At 51.1% G+C, this 27,283-nt stretch overlaps 2 protein-coding genes across 8 annotated transcripts in view; one reads left to right on the top strand and one right to left on the bottom strand.

Moving 5' to 3' along the window:
- Positions 1–994: 994 nt before the first annotated feature.
- ITIH1 (inter-alpha-trypsin inhibitor heavy chain 1) lies at positions 995–14,444 on the bottom strand. Of its 2 annotated transcripts, XM_047848651.1 has the most exons (22): positions 14,331–14,444; positions 14,049–14,069; positions 13,583–13,749; positions 13,019–13,123; positions 12,503–12,665; positions 11,837–11,950; positions 10,356–10,481; positions 10,154–10,270; positions 9,282–9,450; positions 9,068–9,193; positions 7,923–8,104; positions 7,451–7,636; positions 6,231–6,370; positions 5,487–5,641; positions 5,373–5,387; positions 5,007–5,027; positions 4,542–4,622; positions 4,324–4,437; positions 3,160–3,361; positions 2,136–2,308; positions 1,429–1,540; positions 995–1,273 (listed from the first exon to the last, which is right to left on the bottom strand). In XM_047848651.1, the coding sequence occupies exons 1-22, from the start codon at positions 14,442–14,444 to the stop codon at positions 1,144–1,146; spliced, it is 2,733 nt and encodes a 910-aa protein (XP_047704607.1). In that variant the 3' UTR covers positions 995–1,143. The 2 variants fall into 2 exon arrangements, with proteins under 2 accessions (XP_047704607.1, XP_047704608.1); XM_047848652.1 differs by lacking the exon at positions 14,049–14,069 and having other exon boundaries at positions 6,231–6,367.
- A 5,654-nt stretch (positions 14,445–20,098) lies between these two features.
- The window catches only part of NEK4 (NIMA related kinase 4), a 50,580-nt gene continuing 43,395 nt past the window's right edge, over positions 20,099–27,283 (top strand). For 3 of the 6 annotated variants that reach the window (XR_007149433.1, XM_047845714.1, XM_047845735.1), the window contains exons 1-5: positions 20,099–20,392; positions 22,027–22,293; positions 23,227–23,424; positions 23,616–23,723; positions 25,365–25,519. Coding sequence is in view for 5 of the 6 variants with exons in the window: in XM_047845714.1 (XP_047701670.1) it covers positions 20,300–20,392; positions 22,027–22,293; positions 23,227–23,424; positions 23,616–23,723; positions 25,365–25,519 (821 nt within the window). In the remaining variant the exon portion in view is untranslated. The remainder of the gene's footprint in view (positions 20,393–22,026; positions 22,294–23,226; positions 23,425–23,615; positions 23,724–25,364; positions 25,520–27,283) is intronic. The other 3 variants (XM_047845722.1, XM_047845707.1, XM_047845743.1) reach the window with 2 other exon arrangements.

Below are 27,283 nucleotides of genomic sequence, written 5' to 3'. Positions count from 1 at the left end.
CCAGGCACCCCCAGATTTGTGTTATTGCTCTGGGTCTTCAAGGGCCTCCACTGCAGTGGGAACTGGACAGAAGCCAGCAGAGAAAAAGTAGAAATCTTTGGAAAAGAAACGCCCATCACCCAGAGGGCCAGAAGCTCCCCAAGGTATAGTATAGGCTCATCTCCTTGCACCCTGTGACATTGAACTTTAACTGGGCCCCAAGGTGAAGCCAAGGGAAGGAGCCCTGAAAAGATCATTCCAGGTGTCAGCATGAGGAGCCAGCGGGCTGCCGTCACTGGCTCCCTGGAATCACAGCTTCTGGGGACTGGCTATCCCTGCCTTTGGGAACTATCCCTAGCGTAAGGCGTTGCAAAGCCACAGGTGCAGAGTCGAGCTAAGGAGGAGGCCCTGTGCCCAGGGGTGCAGCATCCAGCTCTCGGCAGGACTACCTAGGGACCCCAAGTCCATATATGGTTTGTGCCTTTCTTATGTTCATTTTAAGCGATGCTCTGGAATATCTAGAACCCAATCTCAGTGGGCTGCGGCCATCAGCTGCCCAGCCTGACAGGAGTATTCACAGGGGGGTGCTTAAGCACACAGATGCTGACACCAGACAGTATGGATTCAAATCCCAGTTGGGCCATTCATGAGTGACTTGGGACAAGTTACCTAACCTCAGTTTCCTCAGCTATAAATGGGTAAAACGGTATCCCCCCTAAGACTGTTGGGAGCATACATTTAGTTAATTCAATGAAGGCACTTAGAACAGTGCCTATATAGGCTGCCACAGTGTCCTTTGGGCCTTGGCCCTGTAGGGATAGCTGTGTGCAGGGGACACTCCAGATGCTCAGAGAGCATAGGGTCTGGCAGCTGCAGCAAACAAGGTGGGGTGGGGGCAAAGTTGGCATGGGTTTCCTCCCAGCCTCCAGGTCTGCTATGATCCCTGAGTCCTTCCTGGCGGCAGCATCTTGGATTGCCTCCCCATCGCCCTCCCTCCCAGAAAGCATCCGGCCTGGACTGGACATAGCTTCTCTTTAATGGAAGTCACGGGTGCTTTGACACAGTGGATCAGCTTGGACAGCAAGATGTGTCCTGGGCAGTGGGTCAGGATGCTGTGCTCCTCTGCCGTGAGCCCAAGGAAGGACAGGTGTGTTGACTGGGGGCTCAGAAGATGTCAGGGACAATATAGTCAGTGTGAACGCCATCGATCAGCCCAGCCCCATTGTTGTGGACGAACCAGCAGGTCACCTCAGCCCCATGCCGGGGGTCCTTGCTGTAGTCTTTTTGCAAGCCCCTGGGGAGATACAAATCAGCTGGGGTTACCTTTTGGACTCAGCAGGGCTGCACCCCCTCCAGGAAGCCCACTCCATCTGTGTGACGCCACGAGGAAGGCCCTGACCCACCACAGGAATGCCAAGGGCAGAGATGCTGGGAGAGCCACCCACCCACCTGGTGACGGTCAGCTGCCGGCTCTTCACCACCATTGTGGCATCTGTCTTTGTGGGGTCGGAGCCCGGGTGGGGGTCAGACACTTCAAAATCAAAGGGGTGGAAGAATTGTCCTGGAAAGGTACATTGGAAGCAGCAGTGACCATTGAGGGGCCTTGCACTCAGCAGGTGCTCACTGGAGGGTTAGGGTCGCCTGGGTGTTTTTTCTTAAGGGCATGACTATTTCTGATACATTTTGGCATCGAAAGCCTCCTTTAGTTCACCTGCTCCAGAGAAGCACCTACTGGCAGGTGGTTGTACCTCCTGCCTCTTTTAGACCAACTCCGAAGGAACATGGCTGGAGAGAGAGGGTTGAGAGGGAGGTGCCCACAGAGAGCAGGGTCTGCAGGAAGGCCACCAGGGGAAGCGGTGTGGCCAGTGACCCATCACACCCAGGAGGTCTTGGGGAGCCTGGTCTGTTTGGACCCTCCTGCTAGTCGGACGTCTCCTGCTCGCCCCCAGGTCCACTTAAGCCTGAGTTTCACCTTGTGTGTGATCACCTTTCTGAGGGACAAGACCTTCCCCAGGACAAGCCCTCTTTGGACCTTTGAGTCTTGATGGCCAAGTTGGAGGGAAGTGTGTTCGGTGCCCAGAGGCAAGTCTGACCCATGGCGAGCCCGCTGGCTTCAACAGCACACCCCACAGCTCTGCCTGCCTAGCAGGTCGTACCCAGCAGCCCGTGTGTCCGTGCCGACATCCGGTGACTGTCCAGCACGTAGAAGCCCAGGAAGTCCTGGTGAATGGCACTCCCCTTCCACACCCGGTGCAAGACGACCTCAAAAGTGCCCCCGTCCTCCACAGACACCACCAGGTTCCTCTTCCTGTTGATGGTCACTACCACCCTGCAGGGCCAGGTGGCCGTGAGGGCAGATGCAGCCACATTACACCTTTCTCCATTCGGTCACCCTTGTCCTCGTGGACCCAGCTCTCATGAGCTCCTCACCCTCACTCCCAGATGGTGGGTGTTACCTTATCACAGTTGCTATTGTGTATGGGGCCCCTACAGTGTGCTAGACCCTGTGCCAAGCCCTCCCTACAAACTGCATCATTCAGTTCTCACTGTGATCCTGTGAGGCTCAAAGAGGTTAAGTAACTTGCCCAAGGTCACACAGCTGGAAAGCGGTAAAGCCAGGACTTAAACTCCAGCCTGTCCAATATCAAAGTCCGTGTTCTTTGACTACCACTCATCATCTGTGTCCTCCACCTGGACTCTGCCCACCTCTTTCTATAGCTCTCTGCCTGGCATCAGGCTCTGATGCTCAGCAGAGTTTGCTGAGTGAATGAGTGAAGGAAGGAACAAACACAAGGCAAGGCGTGCTAACACAGGTGCTGAAAGAGCACTCTGGAGTTTCAGGGAATGGGTAGCCTTTGCCCTGGGCCGGGGAGGTGAGTCGGCTTTGCTTGGTGGAGATGGGATGGACCGTAGGGTGAGGGAGCCTGGGAGCCCAGACCCGCAGGCAGCCGGGCCTGGAGCACGTGTCTGGGAACTGAGGGAAATGGGTGGGGTGGCCCTCAGGGTCCCACATGTCTGCCCAGCTCCCAGGGAAGCCACATGGATGTCATTCACTGCCATGGCGCAGGTGACCAGGGCCCGGCAAGCTCAGGCAGCTGAGCTGGCTCTGGGGCTTCATGCCTGTCCCTAACCACCCTTGCCCTTGCCTCCCCACCCAGCCCCCGGCCCCAGCCTGGTTACTCATGCTGCCGCAGTGAAGCCTGGTCTCCCCAGGAGAACACGGGGCCGCCCAAGCCGGGGTTCAGCGTAATGTTCTGGGGAGTCACTTCCAGATGAAAGTCCGTTGCGGGGTTGGCGATCCCCAGCCGCCCGAAGTACGTGCCCTCATGCTGCCCGGGGCTCCTGGCCTTGTTGCCAATGAGCTGCCCATTCACTGAGAAGCCTGCAGCGGGGTGAGGGGCCGTCTGGGTCAGGGAGGGGTCTGCTCTCGCCAGACCCCCGCCAGCCTGCCTGTGCTCATGCCGCACCTCCCCCCGGGAGACACCCACACCCCACCCATCCCACACCAGCTTTGAGGGGCTCACCTCCTGAGGGGTTTTCAGGATTGGTGGAGGCCGCACAGCACCACTCTGCGCCCCCCCCCACACACACACTACCTGTCACTGAGCCCTCACATCCGGGCCATGAAAGACGCCTTGCAGGACTCAGACCTGCTCCTTCTCTGTGGCTCTAACCCCTGACACAGAAGCAGGTCACAGAGGCCTCCTATGACCCGAGGAGCCCCAAAGCCCCCTCATCATCCTCACTACCACCACATCATGCCTCATGCTCTGAGGCTGTCATCAGAGAATTTGCTTGCCTGTTTGTCTCCCTTCCCTAAACTCCACAAGAGTAGGGACTTACTACACCCATGGCCCCCAGGAGGTACTCAATGAACCCTTGCAGATGGCCTGGGAGGGAGGGAGAGAGAGTGGCCAAGAGACAGGGAGTCATTCCCACCCCAGAGCACTGCCGGGGGATGGACTCAGAGGCCCCCTCAGAGGCTGAACGCAGGGCAGGATCACTATGTAACTTGCAGAACTTGGTACAAAATGGAAGTGAAGGGCCCTTTGTTCAAAAAGCATTAAGAATTTCAAAACAGTTACAGCAGAGTATTAAATCAAGCGTGGACCCTTCTAAGCATAGGGTCCTGTGTGCCCCCACCGGTCACATGTCCACGAAGCAGGTGCCATCTAGGGCAGGTGGATGGGAGGGAAGGAGGCAGGTTGAGTCCCGCCAGATGATGCTGGGGCACGGGCTGTGGGAAGTGGTGGCCACTGCCACTGTCCTGTCTGCAGCTGTACACTGAGGGCCGAGCAGTCCAGGCCCCATGCTGTCTGGCAGAATCAGTGAAGTCACCCATACCTGTGTCAGGGTCCTGCACCAGGCTCAGGACCACACCGGGCTCCTCATCGATATTGAAGCACAGGGTATCCTCCTTCTGGGGCACGTGGATGAGGAAGTGGGGGTCAGTGTCCACTGGGGGCATAGCATGGAGTCTGTTAGATTGGGCATCTGGAAGGTGGGCTAGGGCCGGCCAGGAGCAAGGCAGGGGTGTCCCCCAGCCCCTCCTCAGGACTCACCGCCAGTCACTCGGTTTGGCAACTGCTGGATGTTGGAGCTGGATTGAGTCGGGGAAGGGTGCAAGGCCGACAGCATGAATGCTGGCGGGGAATGAATGGCAGTTAGGAGGACGGCACCCTGCTTCCGTGGGGATGCTGGCTCCTTTCCCCAGACCCCTCCACCCAGGTGGCCGGCCTGAAGCCACAGGAGCGACCCCGAGCCCCTGATGCCTCCTGGTGTGCTGGCCCCCGGTCTGCCTCCTTCCATGGGGGCCCGATGGAGCTGCTGGCATAAGGGGAGGCCAGGGACAGTCAGGAGGCAGTTCTGAGGATCCCAGGGAGAGTCAGTGAGGAAGCCTCAGACCGGCTGTCGTTTCCTCCTCAGGCAAATAGGAGCTTCGCTCAGGACTGAACGTACCGCCTGAGGGACAACGGCACAAGGAGGAGAGAGGTAGAGATGTGTGTCCGGGGGATGCCGCCACTTACTCTTTCTGTGTCCCAGCATCTCTGTGGAGGACAGCGAGAGAGGACAGCATCACCCTCAGCGCCCTACCTGAAAGGTACACGCCTCGTTCCCCAAGGGCATCCGGGGCCCAAAGGCCAGGCAGGCCTGGGCTCGAAGGCCTCCCTGGGCACCCCCACCCTGGCCGCTGGGCAGACACAGGCTCACATGGAGGCCCGGATGGAGGAGGCTGCACAAGGGCTCCCCAGGCATGCAGGGGGCAACTGCTGGTTTGTGGTGAAAGGCTGGAGGATGCGGACCAGGGGGATACGCCCCTGGGGGCTGGGGCACCAGCTGCTTGCCTGACCCCAGGAGCCCCTCCTGGAAACCAACGTGATTGAAAAACTCACCCAAGGGCAGAGAATCTGGAAGGGAGAGAAAGGGAAGAGAATCAAAACCCAGGAAGTTTTTGGCCCTCAGAAGCCTCCGCAGACCCGCAGCCTCCCCCTTTGCAGCGCCCCTACCCTCGGGGGGCTTGTCAATGATGGGCTCCAGGCCATCCTCGTCCGTCATGCCTCTGATGGTCATGGAGGTCAGTGGGGTCACAAACTGGTAGGCCAGCGACATCTGCAGGGCCTTGGCCGTCGCGGTGGCCTTCTCCTTCCCCTCCAACTTCATCCTACAAGACACACACCGGCTCCAAGCCCCACGGCCTGGATGACAACGGACTTGAACTCCCCGGCCCTTTTGCTCATTTGGTCACTCACTCACTCATTCAGCAAACACGAATCAGGCACCTGCAGTGCCCCTGTTCCGTGGCCGCCTTCAAGGGCCTCGTGATTTAAAGCCCTCCCACCTGGAAAACCTGGCGATTCGGCAGGGTTGGGGGACGTGCCTCAGAAATACGCAGAGAATTTAACAGCGGGGAGATTCTGAGGAGCAGTCTAACTTCTCTGAGCCTCCGCTCGCTCCTCTGCGAAATGGGAATAATGAGGAAATTCCCCCGCAGGCTGTGAGGATTGCCCAAGCGTGTCTGGACGCAGCGGCCCCCTCAGTAAAGGGCAGCCTCCCCCTGCCCGGCAGCTCAGCGGAGGCAAACCGGGTCCCGCCCATGCTGTCGACTGACTGGTTGGTACGAACTCAGTGAGCGAAGCTGAACGCCAGTCAGCCTGACCCGCTCCCAACCTCGAAGGCCCAGAAGCACCCCTTCTCCGTTCACCTCACTGTTCCAGAGGCCCTGGTGTCCACCCCCGCCGCAGGGGTCGTACCGCTTGGCCAGCAGCTCCTGGATGGTGAGGTAGGCCCAGAGCCGTTCAACGTGGTTCTCCAGCACGTGGCCCCGCTCCTGGAGCAGCTTCTTCATCTCCTCTTCATCCACCAGGCAGGTCGCCTTGAATTCTTGGCCCTCCTGAGGGTGGTCACGGGGAGAGGGGCGGGGCGCCGCGAAGGGCACAACCGCTGGCTGGTGGCGGAGGGCCCGGGACCCCCCCCCCGGGACCCCCCCCACATCCGGGCTCTGCGATTCTTTCTCAGCACTGCCCTTCCCCGAGCTGCGGTCCTAACGCTCACTCATCCCTTCATCCCGCACACGCTTGCTGAGCACCGTCAGTGAGCCAGGGGGGCCTCGGCCCTGGGGACCCCAGGAATGGGAGGACCAGACCCTGGCCTCCTGAAGTTACTCTCTCTGGGACATGCCAGCAAGCATCCAGCTACTTCCACCATCTAGCCGTTTCCACCATGTCCCCTCCTTCAAATGCCCACCGCGGCCCCACCTGCAAATGCTGTTCTGTCCCCAGCTACGATAGTGGGACTTCACTTCCTGAGGGAATCCCGTGCCCCAGGCACCGCGCAAGCATATTACATAGATTATTTCACTTAATCCACACAACTCTCCAGGGCAGTATCACCCCACGGTACAGAAAAAGAAACTGAGGCCTGGAGAGCTGGACCCATTTGCTCAAGGTCACCCAGCCGGTCAGGGCGGAGCCAGGGTCCGGCACAGCTTTCCTCACCCAAAGACCCCGTTCTGAACGCTTGACCACACAGCAGGGCTTGAAGCCACCCCCAGCAGGACAGGGTCCATGTCTCACACACCTGTGACCCCCACAGCATGCACACGCACACATGCACTTGCACCGTGGCGCCAATCTGGGTGTTCAGGAAAAGATTGTCAAGTGAAACGGAAGAGGCTGGCCTCTTGCTCTCTCATGCCTTTGCGGAGAACGATGTAAGGAATAACAGGTGATCCGTTTTGGGCCAAGGGACTACAAATAATCAAGGCTATGTCGGTTCCATCCCAGCCCATCCCCTGGATGCCTGTGTGGAGGAATGTTCTGGCCTGGGGTATGTGTGGCATGGTGCAGAGGTGGGGGCACTGCTCTGGGGAAAGAGAAGCCTGGGGACAGCGGGGACGGGTGGAGAATGAGTGTGGATTTGGAGCCTCTGGGTGCTGCCTGACCTCGCCACCCTCCGCAGCCCCAGTGTTTACCCCACGGGCCAGCACATCAGCTTTGAAACTGCTCGATTTGTGGTCAGCGATGCGCCCAGCCACCATGATCTCTGAGCCTTCGTAGTACTGTTTATGGCGGTGCTGGGTCAGAGCTGAGACGGTGTCCTGGGGATAGAGCAACTCCACATCCACCAGTAGGGGGTTCGCTACCTGGTCGTAGAAACCCTGCAGGGGTGGGGCGGGGGAGCACAGCCTCAGAGCTGGTGGGTCACCTGGGGCACCCAATGGGAAGACTCACTCACAAAGTAGAGTATTGGGACCCCCATTTTATAGATGGAATTGCAGGTTCATACGGGTTAAGTAACTGGTTTGAGGTCATGCAGCTGATTCTAACCACATTCCAGAATTTTGTCTGCTTCTCTGGATGGATGGGTGAAAGACTGCTAAGACCGGGCTCCCCCATGGCATTCCATTGGTGGTATGTTGGGGGGCAGAGGGGGTAGGAGGAGACCTGCAGCTGCTGGGTGGCGTCATGGTCCTCGTAAATTCTCTGAGCCCGTCCGTTGTTCTCCATGGACATGACCTCCAGGAAGTTCCAGTCCACGTTGTGGCCAAAGCCCAAGTTGTAGAGTGGGAACCTGCCCCCGATGGCGTTGCGGACGTTCTTGAGGATTTGGGAACGGTCTGTCACCCCTGCAGCCACACACCCAGGCAGTGACAGGATACCAAACACAGGCATGTAGGGCACAATGGACCTTTGGGGCACACCCCCTGGGGGCCAAGCCTCCTATCTCAGACTCCCCCCCACCCATCTCCAGTCCCCACCAGCCTCTTGAGGCAATGTCTCCCACTGGCTCCCAACGACTATAACAGATCCTAACAGCCTCTCAAAGACTTGCCCAACTATATGGACCTATCATAAGCAGACCAGATTCTGCTCTAAACCCTCCCATGGGTCATTGCCCATGGCCCTTGAGACCACATTGAACTTCCCAAACCTAGTTTCACCTATTCTGCACATGTTGTTCTTAGGCAGGCCCCGCCATCGCACAAACTTTTTTTTTTTTCCCTCAAGCTTCTCCCTCTGCCAGGGATCCCTTCCTGCTCCTCCTCTCCTCCTTCCAGCCCAAGCTCATGGGTCACCTCCTCCAGAAGGCTTCCTGGGACCCTGCCTGGGCCAGATGCCCCTTATCTGCAGTCCTGCAGCCTCCTGGCACCCTGTTCTTTCAGGGCCCTCAGCACAGCTTCTGTTCCTGGGTCAGCCTCCCCCAGTGAACCCTGTGCTCCTTAAGCACAGAGACAAATCTTGTTCTCTTGGTATTTCTTCTTGGTCCCTAGCGCTATGCTTGGCACACAGTTGGTGCTGAATACATAGTTCGTTAAATTCAACCTAGGAATCCTGCTTATCGTCCTGGGGTCTGTGCAAACTTAGGTCATGTAGGTACTTCCCCAGTTTCCCAGCTCAGCATAGAAGTATGCCTTCTCTCTCCTGCAGACATTACAGTCTGAACTCTGTCTTTAGACCAGGGCTTGATTTTCCCTGGAGCCTTTCTGCCCCCCAATAGCACCTCCAGTGGTTGGGTTTCCAAGCTCAGTTTGAACGCCTTCAGTCGCAAAGAGATCGCCGCCTCCCAACACAGCCCTTGAGGTGCTTACCCTCTGTGGGCTCCCCATCTGTCAACATGATGAGAACTGAGGCATGGTTGCTGAGTTCTGGGACGCTCCCATGAGCTTGGTTCAAGATCTCAATTCCCCGGAGCAAACCTCCATTCAGGTTTGTGGCTGCAAAGGAAGGAAAGTAGGCCAGTGTATGACCTCATTCCAAGGGGACAGAAGTGACACCAAGGTGGCCCAAGACCCCTGCCCTTACCCCCAGCCAGGTGGAAGCGCCGCACAAAGTCTTGAGCCGCTCGCACATTGGCGGCAGATGCTGGCACCAACGAGCCCCTCCATGACTGCACTTCAGACCCAAAGAGGACCAGGTCGAAATAGTCCCCTGGCCGCATGTCCCCCAGGATTTTAAGGAGTGCCTCCTTGGTCTGGAAGGACAGGACAGTCATCAGAGGGACATGGCCCCTAGAGAGTGCCTCCTGTCAACTCCAGATGCCCCTTTGAGAGATCCACAGGGCAGAGGTACACAGCGGACAAGTGGGAGGGATGGACAGGCCAACCAGGTGGCACCGGAAGACGAGTGTCCTATGGACCCCTGGGGGTGGATGAGGGGATGGAGAAGACAAGGGACGTAGCATGGGAAGAGGAAAGGACCAGGAGCTCGAACGGGGCAGGATCAAGAAAGAGGACCACAGGGGGCTCAGTTTCTGACACTCAGCCATGGTCTCACTGCACCATGGTCGGGGCACTCAGTGGGCTGTGCCCTGCTGCGAGACTCCTCGTCATGGACAGCCATGCTTGTCCCTGGCACATTCAGCAGACAGCTATCATCTTCCAAGCGCCCCCATGGCCGGATTCATGACCTCGTGGGCATTGCTATCATTCTCATTTTGTTACTGAGGAGAAGTGAATGCACTTGCCACAGTTGCACAGCAAGGAAGTGGCTGATGCCAGAGCCTGCCCCGGGGGGGGGGGGGGGAGTGGGCGGTGAGGGGGGGGATTTCCTGTCAGATCGCCCACCTCCGACTGGGAGCAGGAATCCCAAACCCAGACCCCGGCAACAACGCCATGGGGTGCGTGCCAAGGCTGAAGAAGCCTCTGCTGGGTGAACTGTTTAAAGCCACAGTTTACCTGCTTCACTTTCTGGCCTTCCATAGAGGTGCTAATGTCAATCACAAAAACCAAGTTCTTGTTCAGGTTCGTCAGGTTTTGGGGGGCAAAGAAGTGGGCAAAGTGGTTATTGGCAACCTACAACACAAAGGAACAAGTGAGGCCCCTGTCACAAGCATCCGTGCCTGCCCTCTGAGTCTCAGGCCAGAAGCTTCAGGCTCACCAGGAGGTCACAGAGTTTGTCTCGATTGACATCATAGGTCACCTTGAAGTCTCCATTCATCAAGGATGTAGAGCACGTGGGGCAGGATTGCTGCTGACCCACAGTAGGGCGGAAAAGCACATGACCCTGGAACCACAGAGGGTGTGAGGCATTACTGGCTTGTGCAGCAGTCGCCAGGGTGTTCGCAAACGCAACATAAGGGGTGTGTGTGTGTGTGTGTGTGTGTGTGTGTGTGTGTTGCATGGACATAGAAATGAATCTGGTGGACCCTCCACCCAGCTGCTGGGAGCACACACCTATAAGGTGGTAGGAGAGAAGATCTGTTTCTTTGCTTATATGCTTCTGAATCATTGGGCTTTTCTACAATAAGCATCACCACTTTGGGTACAAGATAATAGCAGTAGAGAGACATTAGTTAAAGCAAACTGTGGAGTACAAAAGCAAGACTATAATACTGTGCTGGAAAACAGGACCACAACCCCCCCCCCCCAACCAGGTAGACAAAGAGCAGAAGCTGGGAGGAAGGACACAGGGCAGAGGCTAAGTTCTGGTTTGACTTTGTGTTGGTGCTTAGGCAAATTAGGGATGGTTTTCACTCAATACTTTTCTATACTTTTGTAACTTTCCACTTTTTCTTAAAATACTTTTTAATTTTTACTTTTTGTTTGTTTGTTATAGAAGTAAGATATACTTATCAAAAAGCCCCTACAAAACTTGAAATGGATTGTTAGGAAGACACAGACACACTTCTTGGTCTCCTACTAAAAGCAAGCATGTTGGGTAACACTCTGGGGTATCATATTTTGTTTAAAAAAGAACCCCTCCAAAACCGTAAGAAACATTCCCTTTATGTGAATTATTGTGGGGTCACTACCAAAGGTAGGCGGGGACTAAAGGGCTTGTTCCTGGCTCCAGTTGAGGACAAGTTAGAAGGCTGGGTGTCACCCACCCAGATGCCACACCCCTCCAGGACCTGGGAAGGGGCAAGCAGGAGACTTTGGGGATTCCTGCAAATGGGAAGTGAGTGACAAGGGGTAAGTGGCGGGGTAGCCCAAAGGCCTTCCCAAATTAGTTCTGTTTCCTAGAGGCCTGGAGCTTGGACCCCTAACTACAACAACATCTGGGATTTCCTCATGTGCCCTGTGCTTCCCTGAATGCTTTACCCATGCATGCGACACGGGCAAAGGGGAAACCAAGGCTCAAGCAAGTCAGCAGCTCACCCCAGACCATGCAACCAGGGGCTTGCCCCTGCTGAGGGGACGCCTTCCCCAGCCTCAGCATCAGGATTTGGCTAAGTCGCTCTGAGAACCAGGAGTGCCGAGTTCTCTGGGATACCAACCACACAACACCTACCTTCCTCACCCCTAGGGTGGCTTGCAGCCCCTGCCTGGTTCCCGGGCCAAGCCTGGACACTTCGTGAGGGGTTGGACCAGGCTGAGAAGTCCCGGGGGCCCACCACCACCCCCAGCCAGCCCACACACCTTTTTTCCCGAGAAGGATTTCTTGATGAGTTGGCTTGCCAGTTCCTTGGGGAGGAAGGACGCCTGGGCATCCAGCTTGCTGATCCCCTGGGGCTCAAAGATGTCCACGTCGATCTGCATCATTGAAGCAGCCAGGCTCCCATTCAGGCCACCATCAAGTCTCAGCCAAGAGCCAACTCATGTCCTGGCCACCTACTGTGTGCCACACCCACCCAGCCCTCAGCACAGGGCCTGGCATGTTGTACGCACTCCAGAAATATTGGCCAAATGAAGGTGTGCATGCCTGGGTCCCTCAACTCGGCCGCCACTGAGGTGCCAGTGACAGTCACAGCCCCTCGGTCTTCCCGGGACTTCCTAGCCTACCGACGACCTGGATATTTAATATCTGTCGTGATCCTTGTGGCAACTCTGGGACACACAGGAAGCCCCATTTAACAGATGAGCAAGCTGAGGCTCAGAGAGGAAGAGGAGACTGGAGGGTTCAGGTAGCTCCCTGACCATGAAGAACCCACTAGAACCCGCCCAAGGAGTCAGTCCCTTTCCTGTGTGCTCAGGCCTGGGATGGCACATGGTGGGCCCGGAGCCAGTCCTCAGAGCCATGGCGACAGAGAGTCGGGAGCCCTGCCCCAGATATGGCTCCCCTGCATACAGCCACCCGCAATCTACCTCAAAATGGTGCACCAACTGCTTGGGCTTGACTTTGATGTCAATGTTGTACTGTGTAAGTTTTCGCTTCAGCACCTCCTCGTAGGTCAGCCGGAAGGTGGCCTTGCTCCGGGGACCGATGGTGAGGTGGATGGTGAATTGTTCCATCGTTCTCCCCGAGGCCCTGCACATACCACCAGCAGCCACGACACACAGACAAATGGTGAGTGACATGTGGGTTCTTGTCACCTAAAGCATGGCCCTAGAATCAACTTCTCTTACATTCATGCTGCTCCCAGGTTTCCTTGCCCTTCACCCTTGTCTTAGCTGGCTGGCCAGGGTCAGGGCTCAAGGACAGGGCCCCTTCTCTCAGAGGCTGGTCTGGGAAGGTGGGCGGGTCAACGCCAGCCTTGTCCAGTGCACCTGTGCCAGCATCTAGGTTTGGGCAGTTTGCTCACTTCCCGTCAGCCTGGGGCTGCTCTCGCCCAAGGCTGGGGAGGACAGCACCAGAGGTTGGGGCAGCAAGGCCACACTCACCTGACAAGGCCGGCATTCTCTCCTGAGACGGCCGCTTTCCGGTACTGCTTCCACGCAGTCACTTTGTCCTTTATGTCCCCAATGAATGCTTTTCCATCTGCTGTGCTGTAGAGAGGAAGAAGCCCTCAGGGGGGGGGGGGGGGTGCCCCCGCCCCCACCCACTCAGTCCTGCAGCTTGGAGGTGCTCCTGGCCTAGACCCTGAGAAGGCCCTGTCATGGGAGGCATCTTCTGCCTCCTCCCACTGCCTGCAGAGTTGTTCAGAGGCCCCACGGCAGTGAGGTGAACAGCCACAGCGACAGAATCCAACAGGAAGCCTCGGGTGCCTGCTTTTGCTCCCTGGGCCCTATGCTGAAGACATACCGTCAGAGGCTCCACGTCGCCCTCCAAGATGGGAGCCCAGAACAGACCTAAAGGGGATTGCTCATCCCCTCAGTGCCAGAGCTGGCCTGTGGCCCTTTGGGACAGAGGAGATGGTCTGCACCATCTGGCCACCCTGAGCCATGGTTTGGGGCTGGGGCTGTTGAATGGACAGCTCAGGTGTGGGAGTCAGCCAGGGCACGCACATGGCAAAGTCACTGATGAAGGCCGTCTTGGGGATTTCCACATCAAAGGCCACTTCCTTGGCTTCATCGGCATTGTTGACCACTTGGCTGGTGATAACGTAGTGGGCGAAGCGAGAGGTGACTTTGCAGTTGACTTTCAAACTCCGGATGGTCACGCCGTCGACACTCTAGAGTGAGATGTGAGGGGCTGTGGCTGTGATGGGGGGTGGGAGCCCTGAGCCAGTGAGAGGCCTCCCATGTTGTGCAGGGGCTCCACACCCAGCACAGGCGCCGGGTGCCCAGAGAACAGACCAGATCTCCTGGGAAGACCCTTCTGTCCTCTCTGCCAGAGACCCCGCAGTGGGGCGTGAAAGGCCCCATTTCTGGGAAATGGAGTCCCTCTGCCCAGGGTGCCCCCTGAAGCACGAGGGAAAACAGGCTGCGGTATGGCCCCACCACAGACCCCTTTGCAGGGACTCTCACTCACTGTGTCCACAGTCTGTTGCTTCTGTAAAACAAAACCGGGACAAGTGTGAGTGGGAATGTGCGGGGGACCATAGCCTATCTGCGAAGGGGTGGGAGCGGGGCACTACTTGTGTCCTCCGCTCCTTGGCCTCACCTCCCCTTAGCTGCTGGGACATCACCTCTCCAGTCAGGGGTGGTGGAGGTGGGTGGGGTGGCCCTGGCCCCCGGGGTAAGGGTCTTGTGTCCCTCCCGGGCCCACTCTGGCCCAGCGGCCTGTTTCTGGCCTGAGGGTTTACCCACATACCTTGCTGACTTTGGGCCTGCCTGGGGGTGAAGCCTGAGTGGGCATGGCCTGCAGGATGAGGAGCGAGGCCAGGCACACGCACAGTAGCACCCGCAGCCCCATGGTGCCGTCCATGGTCTCAAGGTTCCTGCTGCCCTGTCACTTCCCTCAGACCGTTAATCAATAAGGTGCCGGATAAACATGGATTAAACATTAGACAAGGCGAAGGCAAATATTATAACTTGGAGGGATCAACATTTGGCAGTGAAGTCTTTCTCCTTGGGGGGATCCCCGGCCGCGTGAACTCCCGACCAGACTCAGACCATGTCCTTCCTACAGAGCTGCGCTCTGCTGCCACGAGTGGCAAAGACCCTGCGCGCTCATCTCATCCTGGGTCTGGCTCAGGCGACACCAGCCACATGGCGACCCGCATCAAGAAGCCACAGTTAAAAGTGGACTTCTGAACTGTGTTAAGGGTTACTTTCAAAATTCTTTAACTAAACAAACTTTGCACAGTCACACTCTGGCCCGGGTGGCAGATGGTGCAGTGTAGATGCTGTCTGCCCATGCCCACATCTCCAACAGCGCCAACCCTAGCGTGTGTCCTGCCAGAGGCAAGCTGGGCAGTCCTGGGGATGTGTAGTGGGGGGCCCATGCTTTAGGACAGTTGCTTCATTCCTCTGGACCTTCTCGTCCAGATTTGGAAAGAGGAGCAGAAGGAAGCCTCACCGTTCCTCCCCCTGGCAGGTGAGGGGAGATGAAGGTAAATACTATGTGTTCATGATGGAGGACTGAGTATGCCTTTTGATCTGAGCCTTTTATCCTCTTATTTTATCCTCATGGTGGCCCTGCCCCCGGGACATTGGTCCTGCAGCAGGCGACAGACAGGTATTCAAACCCAGATCTTTCAGACTCCAAAGCCCAAGACTATCACATAATGACAGAAATGCCCTCTGCATTATTAGGAAGAAAGGAGAAGTAGAGTTGAAAACCCCAGGGACAGCTTTGGACCTTCAATTTCTTTTTTTTTTTTTTTTTTTTTTTTTTTTACTGCTTATTTATTTTTGAGAGAGAGAGAGAGAGAGACAGAGCACGAGCAGCAGGGGAGGAGCAGAGAGAGAGAGGGAGACACAGAATTTGAAATAGGCTCCAGGCTCTGAGCTGTCAGCACAGAGCCCGATGTGGGGCTCGAACCCACGAACTGTGAGATCATGACCTGAGCCCAAGCCGGACGTTCAACTGACTGACCCACCCAGGCGCCCCTGGACCTTCAATTTCTTAATTTTTATGCCCAAACCCTCGGTGTCTCCCACAAGCCACAGCACGCAAGGTAGATGTGGCCCCGGTCAATCCACTCCATGGCCCTGGGTGGGATGTGCTGGCTGCTATGACCCTGATAAGGTGAGGGGGCCCAGAGGCCACTTTGATCTCTGTTTGCTTGTCTCGGACTTTGTCTCATAGAGCATATTCTGGGAAAAGGCTTATCATCCCCAGGCCAGAATGACCTTCTGGCCTGTTTTCTGGCCTTTGTGGGAGATGAGGTGGATCAACATGAAACTGCATTGGAGGCTGTGTTGACTTCCTGCACCTGTATCAAACGAGCCCCACGGTGGGTTGGGCATGGTGCCAGGCACCAGCACGCCACAGTGATGAACTCAAGTGCCTCGAGGTGTTCAGTGAGCTGATGTGTTGGGAAAAGGAGCCTGATGACTCAAAGGAAGCCCAGCGAGTGTCAGAACCTAAGAGGAGCACGAAGGGGCTGGAGTGATCTGGAAGTGGTGCAGCTCACTCCCATAGGCTTCGGGGAAGGCTCCTAGAGGAGGTGCCTGGGAAGCAGGGCAGCTCTTGGGCAGGGGAAGGAGAAAAGAGAGGGAGGGAAAGTAGATGGGTAGGTGTGACGCGTGCTTGGGAGAGGTGCAGTTGTCTACCCGATGGAAGCAGGACCTGATGAAGAGGGCAGGGAAGGAGGCTGAGAAGTGGTTTGGGACCAGCCTGGCCTGGAAGTGGCTAGTCTTTTTGGAAAACCCCACAGATAGTCTACACAGGGGTGTGGTGAGATCAAGACTGGACTGTTGGGAGATGACCAGCACCAAGCTTGGTCCCTAGAAGGTTTGAGAAATACATTTATGTGGCCAGAAGGGAAGGAGAACAGCGACTAGCACCTGGCCCGCTTCTCAGCATTTGTGTCCTATCTCATGTACCGAGGATGATGGATGCTGTGATTCTCCCCATGTTACAGAAGAAGAGGATAGGTTGACTCACCCTGTGGATGTGGGAGGTGGGAGATGGGTGGACGGAAAGCAGGTGAGGTTGCTGAGGATTGAGCCTGGGGGCTTGAGAGGGGGTTTGTGCTGCTGGTGCAAAGGGATGACACATAGGACACAGGACACCTCAGACCTGCTCTGAGCTCCACCCACACAGCCAACTGCCTGCCTGATTTGCTCAGAGCCCCTCCACCTGATATATCCCAACTGAACTCATGACTTTCTTTCCCCCTCCTGTATTCCACCACCAAGCCTGGTCTTCCTCTCTTGTTGTCCACCCCAGTGAAGGCCACCGCCATCCATCCAGGCATCCAAGCCAGAGAGCTGGGTGGTATTCTGGCTGGCTTCCTTCCCTAGACTCCCCACCCCTCATCCTCACCTCAGACTCTCTATCTTTCTAATCCATTTACTTCTAAGTCCCCAGTCACCACCGAGTCCAAGCCACCCTCATCTCTCACCTACATGGCTGCCCCCCCCCCCCATTTCCACTCTACTCCTACAGTCTACTCTCTGGCAGCAAGTAGAGTCATCATTTAAAAATGTGGATCTGCTTGAGACCTGTCCTCATCGTATACACTTCTGTGTCCTGAGTGGCCTGGCCCCTGCTGACCCCTCCATCTCACCCAGCCATGGGCCCCCAGGGTCTTTCAGCTTCAATCATAGAGACTTTTTCCCAGACTGTGTAGGCAGGTGCTTTTTCACTTGTTCATTCATCAGCCCCCATTTCATCCACTCATATCTACTGTGTGCCGTCCCCACGCCAACTGCTGGGTTTGGAGTCTCGAAGCAGGCAGGGCTGGCCCAATGCTCAGAGAGTTCCCACTGCAGCAAGGAGGTGAAGTCACAAAATAAGTCCACTGGACCTTAGCATATGGCGCTCCCTTTGCCTGAAAATTTTTTTCCTTCAAACTTCAGTTCAAGCAATGATTGCTTAGGACAACCTCCCCTGGATGGGCAGCCTGGGCCTGGTGACCTTTCAGTATGGCACTGACCTCAGTTGGCAAGTATCTCTCTCTTCAACCCTAAGTCCCACAGGGGCAGGGCTTTGTCTGTCTTGTTCCCTTCATGCCTCCAGGGCAGGGCACTAGTCTTGCACCATGAAGGCTCATACTAAATGTCTGTAGAGTGAATGATAGATTTGATGAAGAGCAAGTTGGAGAAGGTAAAAGGCAGAGAGAAGAGTAGAGGACCCTGGGGGAGCCTCAAACCTGAGGGGATCATGAGAAGTCAAAAGAGAACAAGAGTAGACAGGAGAACCAGGAAAGTTCTAGAAACCAAGAAAGGAGAGGATTCACCAGAGGGGCAAAGGGGAAGATGGATGGAAGAAGACTAAGAAAGGCATCTAGGGAATCCGAGGCATTTTTCAGGAAGCTTTCTCAAGGGCAGGTGTGACCAAGTAACTACAGGTGTTTTAGGAGCGAGCAAGCCATCAGCCTGTTGTTGTGAGTATAGACCAATGAAAGAGAAAGTTGCAAGCTACAAAATAAAATATGTGTGTTTATTTGGGGTTGTACGGATTGCAATCCAGGAGACAGAGATTCGATTGAAATTGAAAGCATGCTCTGGAGAGACAAAGGAATTAAGAGTTTTTAAAGAAGGAAGAGAGGATTTACATACATAGTTGTTTTTAACAAAATGTAACTTGTACGCGTATAGCTATAGTTACAGTAACATATATGTGATTGCTTGCTAGGGCTAGTGTTAGGCAGAAAGTCCATTTATATCCATTTTCACATGTAGCAGCTGCCTTGGCTTTTAGCTGAATTCAGCAAAAATTCCAAGAATTTGAGACAGAAGACATGTATAGGCTCCACATCCTCAACATCCTCCTGGTTCCATTTTTTTAATTCCTGGTTCCTTTTTTATTTCCTCCCGGTTCCTTTATTTATTTATTTATTTATTTATTTATTTATTAAAAAAATGTTTAAGTTATTTTTTAAAAATTTATTTAAGTAATATCTACACCCAGTGTGGGGCACCAACCTATGACCCCAAGATGAACAGCTGCATGCTCTTCCAACTGAGCCAGCCAGGTGCCCCAATTTTAAATAATCCTCTTAGCAATGCTGACTCCATTTTATTCTCTCCATTAGCATGAGTTTCTTAATTTCCCAGAGATTCAATTTCCTTAACTGTAAAATGAAGATGATAAAAGTATCAGCCTCATAGGGTTGATATAAGGATTAAAGGAGCTAATGTACTTGGCTCTAATGGGGAAGTGGGGATTAACTGGGGAAAATAATAAATTAACTTTCTGGGGGTAATAGTATTATTAAAAAAGAGACAACAAGCCTCAGATGGAGTCATTTGCCCCCTCCACTGCCCCCAAGAGCAAACCGAGAATTAATTACAGTTTCAACCAAACCCAAGAATGTGACCTTCTATCAGTCAATCTGAAATTTCCTGATCAGCACTAAGTGAGATAATCTGTATAATTAAAAACTCCACCACTCCCTTCCTCACAAAAAATTATGTCCTGACCTGAAACAATCCTTTCTTTCAGATAACTTCCTTGCGCTGCCTTAGTTTGAGTAAAAACCTTCCCTTTTGAACAACTCCTTAGAGCATCTCTCTACTTGCCATATAGGATGCTGCCTGATTCACGAATTGCTTAATAGAGTCAATTCGATCTTCAAATTTGCTGGGTTGAATTTCTGTTAACATTACCCATTCTCAACAGGGGCGATATTGCCTCCAACGGCAAAAACTGGTTCTTGGATGTAGGCAAACCTTACACTTCAAAGGGGTGGAGTATAGGTCCTTGAGAAAGGTGCTCTTGGTTGCGGGAGATACCCATGTGTCTATCTAACAGGGACATAGGAAAGATTCACAATTGTAAACTCTTTTAGGTAAATGCTCTAGGAAAGGGAAGGGAGGTGTCCGCTGGGTCAAAAGATAAATTCTTTTGGCAGCTTTGAACTTTCACACACGGGCCTTTTAAGGAGGGTCCTCCTACAGACACTACCTCAAGCTGTTAAAAACCATGCCAGAATTTGGCCAAATCACAGTGCAGTGGCTTGGATGGTTATGAGAGTTCTTTGCATTTCTTAATGTACAAGCTTAAGTGTTTAGGGGGAAATGTACTGGTCTCCTCAATTTCTTTTGAAATGCATAAAAATAAGATGTATTGCTAGATGCATACCTGAACCATTGTGTGATAAAGCAAACGTAACAAATGTTAGTTGTAGAATCTAGTCTGTCATCCTCGATTAGAATGGGAATCTCAGGAGGGCAGGGACTTTGTCGGCCTGGCACACGGTAGGCGGTCGATAAATTATTTGTAGAAAGAAGGACCAATACTTTCAAAGCACTTAGATCACGTAGGTGGAAACTTCCCTGCTTTTATTGTTGCTCGCACCCGGAAGTTCCCGGCGGTGGAACCGAAGCACAAGGTCCGCGCGCTAGGACCAGAGGAGTCGCTCTGGCCGTCCTGAGCCTGGGCTCTATGGCGGTCCTCCCGGATAGCGGAACCGCTCTGGCTGCCTGGCGCTTCGGCTCTGTGGTGGATGTTTCCGGGCCGCCGGAGCGTGCGCGGTGCTGCGTTGGCTGGGATCGCTATGGCAGCGGCGTCGCTGTGGGCCCGGCTTCCGTACTCGCATCGGGGCCCGGCCGTCTCCGCAGCCTCCAGTACCGCGGCTTCTCGGGCATGAGCGGGGTCTCCCGCCGCGGCCCGCTACCCTGGCCGCCGCTGCCGCCGCATCCCAGCTTTGGGCCGGCGCCGGGAACATGCCCCTGGCCGCCTACTGCTACCTGCGGGTCGTGGGCAGGGGCAGCTACGGGGAGGTGACGCTCGTGAGGCACCGGCGGGACGGCAGGCAGGTCGGCGGGGCTGGGGCCCGGCAGGGGTGGAGGGCAGGCAGCGGTATGCCGAGGCCGCTGTTCAAAGGCTAGGCGCGGAGAGGTCTAAAGGAGACTTCACTTCGGATGTCCCTTCTTCAGCGAAACCTCCCCATACCACCAAGAGTAGGCCAGGCCGTACTGTCATATGCGCCCCAAACTGCCTGTAGTTCTTTATAGTGTTAATTGTTGTGCTTGATCTACACACCCTCTCCACTCTGACAATTCCGTGAGATCATTCATTCCTAGAATCTCATACAGCGCCTGGCAAGGATTACTCTTTGGACGAAGGGCCCCATACATCTGACCTGGAGACTACTGGACTCGCTTAAAACTCAGTTCATCACTTTCCCGCCAAACCTTTCACGGTCCCCATTTTAGTGAGTAGTACCACTTGCCATCCAGTTGCCCAAGCTGGCCATACCCGGAAGTCATTCTTGACACACACCACCGCCACCATTCACCTGCCCACTAAGCCAGCAGGCCTGTTCTCTATCCAGTGGTACCCCCCACCTCCCCCATTCCAGGACATCATTATCTTTAGCTGAGTTGTGGCCATGGCCTCCACTGGTCCTCCCTGCCACATGGCTTACTCTTGAACCCATCATTTTCATTGCCATCTCCGTGATCCTTCTAAAACTTAACACTAATGTTGCCACTCCTTTCTTTAAAGCACTTTATCCCCTGACCCTCAGGATAATGAGCCAGTTCTTTAAAGTGGTTTATAAGTAGGGTGACCATATAATGTATCATACAAACTGGGACAGTTCTGAAACTAAAGGGAGGTGCTATTAATAATGACACCAGGATAGGGACAGTGCCCCAGGCAAGCTGAAAGGAGATGTCCCTTCAAGTATAAGGCCCTCTAGACTATTCTGCCTGGTGTCAGGTGCTGGTAGCTCTGCCTGGAACACAAGTTCAGGCATAAGAGATTTGTTCAGAAATCAGGGAGGTGGGGGAGGTCATTGGATTTTTTTTTGAGTGCAGAATGGGGTATTGGTTGTAATAATAGCCCCTCACATGTGAGCAGCAGTTAATGTTTTACAAAGCACATTTATATATGTGTTTGTTGAATAATGAGTTGGTCAAGGGCAATGTATTAGGTGTCAGAGGATCCTGATTTTTTTTTTTGATGGGAATAATTTTTAATGTTGAGAATCAGTGATTTTTAACCTTATTAGGCCATGGATCCCTTTGATTATCTAATGCAATCTGTGGACCCGTTCTGTCTGCAGCTGTATTTTCAAGCCATATATTATATACTTTTGTAGGGGAAACTTACAGGTTAAGGAATCTCACGGATTTTACGATTGATCCAGTTGTATGTTCACATGGACTCCTCTTTTATCCATTAATGAAATTATAAAATGCAGATGGGAAGTATAAATTTTTTGTGACCCTCCAGTCTGTTATAAGTCCAACCTGTTGAAAGTATTAGTAAGTGATAGCAAATCTTTTTCCCAATTTTGCGCTTTGTGAATAACAAAATGAATAGGTTATCTGATAGGCTCCGGGAGGTTGGTTTTGAGGACATTCAGGAGAACCCTTAAATACTCTTAAACCTATAAAACTGTATGCTTATATGCACACTGTAAAATCATATGTTTTCTCTGTAGTATGTCATCAAAAAGCTGAACCTCCGAAACGCCTCTAGCCGAGAGCGGCGCGCTGCTGAACAGGAAGCTCAGCTCCTGTCTCAGTTGAAGCACCCTAACATTGTCACCTACAAGGAGTCATGGGAGGGAGGGGACGGTCTGCTGTACATCGTCATGGGCTTCTGCGAAGGAGGTGATCTGTACCGAAAGCTCAAAGAACAGAAGGGGCGGCTTCTGCCTGAGAGTCAGGTGGTGGAGTGGTTTGTTCAGATCGCCATGGCTCTGCAGGTACTGTCCAGACTCCCAGCATTCCATTTGCTCCAAGGTGACAGGCGGAGGGCAGGTGGATTTTAGGAAAATGCTTCATGAAAAAAAAAAAATGTATTTAAAAAAAAAATCCATTTATGAGGTGGACCCAGTCCCTCTCGCCATAGCATTCGAGTGTTTCTGAATAAGTGATGTCTATGTTGAGGTAGACATGGATTTCGGTTTGCGGGGGATGCAGTTCTCTATTCACTTAATATTTATAGCAAAATCAATTTTAAGGGCCCCGAGTCGACAAAGAGCAAAGAATGACCGTTTCTGTTACCAGCTGGTCAGCTATGTCATACCGCAAGGTGGTTGGGTTAATTAATATGCCGAAACTGTGGGGATTTGGGCTTTAACCTTGCTGTGGCAGAGTGAGTAGAAATGCAAGATATGTTTGTGTTTGAATATACGCATAGTCAAAAGTGAGACTGTTTATGAAATACTACTCTGGAGCTGAGCAGACTTGTCCAGAAATGATTGACCTTGTTTAAATTCTAAGGTACTCTCTCTAAATAAGAGTTATCTGGTTATATTTGAAAATGTTATTAAGCTGAAGATTTCATGAGTGTGAGGGAATGTGTATCTGACTCTGTACAAGTTGTCTTTCTACCTTCAGTGGGAATTTGTAAGTGTATTTTAACTGGAACCATTTAATGCTAAATGGTAACATTGTCAAGGCACTGGGAACAATTTTGAAGATTATTGGGCACACTATGCATGGAACTTAATTCCTTGCTTTGGAAAGTTGTGAATCAGACTTTTTGTTTAGAGATTTTGTAAAACAATAGTGTTTTGTTATGTAGATAACTGAGATTATTTAACTCATGCAATTGTTGCTGGTATGTAAGAAGACAGGAATAAGTAAGTAGGTCAGCATATTAATATTTAATGAAGTTTTATTTCTGTCCTCAGTATTTACATGAAAAACACATCCTTCACCGAGATCTGAAAACTCAAAATGTCTTCCTGACAAGAACAAACATCATCAAAGTGGGTGATTTGGGAATTGCCCGGGTGTTAGAGAACCACTGTGACATGGCCAGCACTCTTATCGGCACACCTTATTACATGAGCCCTGAACTGTTTTCGAACAAACCCTACAACTATAAGGTAGGATTGGGCTGCATATGCCAGTTCACCTTGTCTCTAGGACAGTATTCGTAACTTCAGAACCCATCAGATAGAAGAATTATCTGTGAATTGGCTCAAGGAAAATGTCTGGTTTTGTTTTTGTTTTTTTAAGAGGTAAAATGTAAGTAAGGCATTCTGACATTTAACTGTTTACTGTTTTTCTTTTCTAGTCTGATGTTTGGGCTCTGGGATGCTGTGTTTATGAAATGGCCACCCTGAAGCATGCTTTCAATGCAAAAGACATGAATTCTTTAGTTTATCGGATTATTGAAGGAAAGGTAAAGAATATTCTGGAACTAATTGTTTTAATATTTGGAGCAAAGTTACTTTAATGCACCTTTGTAAGTAGCTATTGGCAAAAATGAGTAATCATTGATGTCAGTTGGATAGGTAAGAATGGTAGGTCCCTTCTATGGGGAAGGTTGAACTAGAAACAGACAGGATTAGGGGCGCCTGGGTGGCTCAGTCAGTTGAGTGTCCAACTTCGACTCAGGTCATGATCGTATGGCTCATGAGTTCAAGCCCCACATTGGGCTCTGTGCTGACAGATCAGGGCCTGGAGCCTGCTTTGGCTTCTTTGTTGCCCTCTCTGTCTGCCCCTTCCCCACTCACACTTTGTCTCTCTCTCTCTCTCTCAAATATATATATTTAAAAAAAAGAAACAGAGGGGATTAATATTTTTTAATATTAATTTGTGAAGGTGGCTTAATTGTTCTGAAGAGTTGGCTTTTTGAAAACCTCTACCTTATAACCACAGAATGTGCAGGTGCCCTGAGGGAATATTGGTAGCATCTTATAAGTAGTTTGGGTTAAATGAGTCCCACCTAAAATGAGTCTACTCTGGGCAAGAAGTACCCATTCTATTCCCAGCTTGCTCAGTAGCTGGTGGTTGAAGGACACTTTGCAACAATGTAAAATAATAATAAATAAAAATAAAGTGAGTCTACTCATTGAACATGTTGCTCCTTTGATGATTATTGCAATCACAAGTAAGCAGTTAAGAACTGCAGAAAGCAATGTGTGTAACATAGACACCAGAGTGGCCAACTTTCTATGTTAGTTCTGTAAGTCTGGTTGTCCTCTCTAGTGTGAGGCATCTGTACCCACCCTTAAGTTTTAAAGCTATAACCCACTCACTGATTTTAATATTATGCCAATTAAATAATTTTAAATATTGAATAAATAAATAATTTTAATTTATTTAAATTAATAAATAATAAATAATTTTATTTTATAAATAAAATTATAATTTTAAATATTTTAATTTAAATAATTTTAAATAATTTTATTATTAAATAATAATTTTAAATATTTTTAAATAATATTTTAAATATTATTTTAATTTTTTAAATTAATTTTAATTTTATTTTAATTTTAATAATTGTAATTTTAATAATTGTAATTTTAAATTTTGAATAATAATTTAATTATTTATTTAATTAATAATTTTAAATAATTTTAAATATTTTTATATTTAAATAAATATTTATTTATTTCGATTCTCATCTATCCTCTGGAGATAACCATTACTAACACTTGTGTGTGAAGTCTTCCTAGCATTTTCCTGTCTATGAAAACATACATGTCTTTATTAGGCGTGCACATACACACACAGGTACTTTTATTTTTATTTATTTATTTTTAATGTTTAGTTTTGAGAGAGAGAGAGAGAAAAAAAATGAATGAGTAGGGGAGGGGCAGAGAGAAAGTGGGGACAGAGAATCCAAAGTGGCTCTGTGCTGACAGCAGAGAGCTGTATGTGGGGCTCGAACTCACAAACCGTGAGTTCGTGACTTGAGCTGAAGTCGGATGCTCCTGGGGGTAATTTTTTCCAATAATATTGGGAAACCTCTACCTTTTCTTTCAGACTTTGCTTCACAAGATCGTAGTAGTAATTGTGATATCATTTCTCTTTGTAGCTGCCGCCGATGCCGAAAGACTATAGTCCAGAACTAGCAGAACTAATAAGAACAATGCTGAGCAAAAGGCCTGAAGAAAGACCCTCTGTGAGGAGCATCCTGAGGCAGCCTTACATAAAGCGCCAAATCTCTTTGTTTTTGGAGGCCACAAAGGCGTAAGATACTTCCCTTGCAAATAGGTGGCTAGATAGACGGAGTAAAAGAAGGTAGCTTGTATAATTTTCATATGTTAGAATTTATGGTGATTTTTAAATTTTTATTTATTATTTTCTTAAGTTTATTTATTTATTTTGAGAGAGTGAGAGTGAGAGAGTGCATGCGAACGAGCCGGTGAGGGCAGAGAGAGAGGGGGAGAGAGAATCTGTACTGTCAGCAGAGAGCCCGACGAGGGGCTTGAACTCACAAACCTCGAGATCATGACCTGAGCCGAAATCAAGAGTCAGATGCTTCATGGGCTGAGCCACCCAGGTGCCCCGGTGATTTTTTGTTTTTAAACATGAAGGAAAATCGTGTGATTATGGCATGTGTTGAGGTTTACTTAATTGCTAAAATCAGAAATATAAGGAACCATTTAGAGAATGACTTTAAATTCCTCAGAGGATTCCAAGACCTATCAATTACAATTCTTTCAAAAGAATATATATTTTAGAAACCATATGAAAGTGAGATTGTCTAAGAAGCCTCTTACATTATGTGCCATTAAGATAATAGTCATGTTTAAGAATGAGCACTCAAATTTGAGAGCTTTTGTAAGTTTCCCTCTTCACTCATATAAATTTCTCAAGAGAAAAGTTTCTTTGGCAGGTGTTACCTTCACTAAACAGCTGTTTCAGGACCTAAGAGTTAGGGCTGGACAAGAGCTTCGTGATCTGTGTCTTGTGACATGTTAGATTTGAGAGCAATACTAGAGAGGCCCCAGGGGATAAAGAAAGACCATCTTTTTATTTACATTGTCTATAATTTGGCATCAAACAGACCTTTGGCCTTCCACAGCACTGGTCTCACCCTCCCATTGAATTCTCCAAAGGGTTATTAGTTAGCTCAGTTGTAGAAATGTCACACTAAAAGAGTTGGGGATATTAATCCTCTACACTTTTATTCTGCAAGTCCAGGCTGAGCATACTCTGAAACTTGGCAAAGCAGTTGTGATTTAATCACAAACATATGAAACTTGAAAATTATGCCGGTTCTCCTGTACATAAGGTAATTTCTCATAGATTTTTTATTTTGGAATAGTCTTGTATTTACAGACAAGTTGCAGAGAGAGCACAGAGAGTTTATGTATACCCGTCACCCAGTTTCTCCTGTTGTAAACATTGACATACCATAAATGGCATCAGTGCCTTACTGTTGACTGAACTCCAGACTTTATTTGGCTTTCGCTAGTTTTTCTACTAATGTCCTTTTTCTGCCAGGATCCAATCCAGGATATCATACTACATTTAGTCCTCCTGTCTCCTTAGTCACCTTGTGTCTGTGACAGTTTCTCACTTTCTTTGTTTTTCATGACCTTGATTGTTTTTGAAGAGTACTGGTCAGGGGTGCCTGGGTGGCTCAGTCTGGTTAAGCATCCAACTCTGGATTTTGGCTCAGGTCATGACCTCATGTTTCATGAGATTGAGCCCCTGCATCAGGCTGTAAGCTGGCAGCACGGAGCTTGCTTAGGATTCTCTCTCTCTCTCTCTCTCTCTCTCTCTCTCTCTCTCTCTCTGCCCCTCCCCTGCTCACAGTCTCCCTCCCTCTCTCTCTCTCTCTCTCTCTCTCTCTCTCTCTGTCTCTCTCTCTGTCTCTCAAAATAAATAAATAAACATTAAAAACAAAAGTACCGGTCAGGTGTTTTGCAGAATGCTGCCGCCTGGTTTTTGGAAGACTATTCTCTCTAAATGGAGTAGTTCTATGGTTCTTATAATACATACACA

Source organism: Prionailurus viverrinus, chromosome A2 (genome assembly GCF_022837055.1).
Source record: "Prionailurus viverrinus isolate Anna chromosome A2, UM_Priviv_1.0, whole genome shotgun sequence".
NCBI classification, from domain to species: Eukaryota; Metazoa; Chordata; class Mammalia; order Carnivora; family Felidae; genus Prionailurus; species Prionailurus viverrinus.
Note: the sequence above shows the minus strand (reverse complement) of the source record. Positions and strands in the feature narration are given on the sequence as shown.

What these genes read in the sequence shown, in the direction of transcription:
- ITIH1 (XM_047848651.1), bottom strand. Translation starts at nt 14,444, where the DNA reads ATGGACGGCACCATGGGGCTGCGGGTGCTACTGTGCGTGTGCCTGGCC. An exon ending in AATCCTTCTCGGGAAAAAAG is followed by an intron (nt 10,482 to 11,836) that starts GTGTGTGGGCTG and finishes CTGTGGTTCCAG; the next exon opens with GGTCATGTGCTTTTCCGCCC. An exon ending in GCCAAACCGAGTGACTGGCG is followed by an intron (nt 4,438 to 4,541) that starts GTGAGTCCTGAG and finishes CTATGCCCCCAG; the next exon opens with TGGACACTGACCCCCACTTC.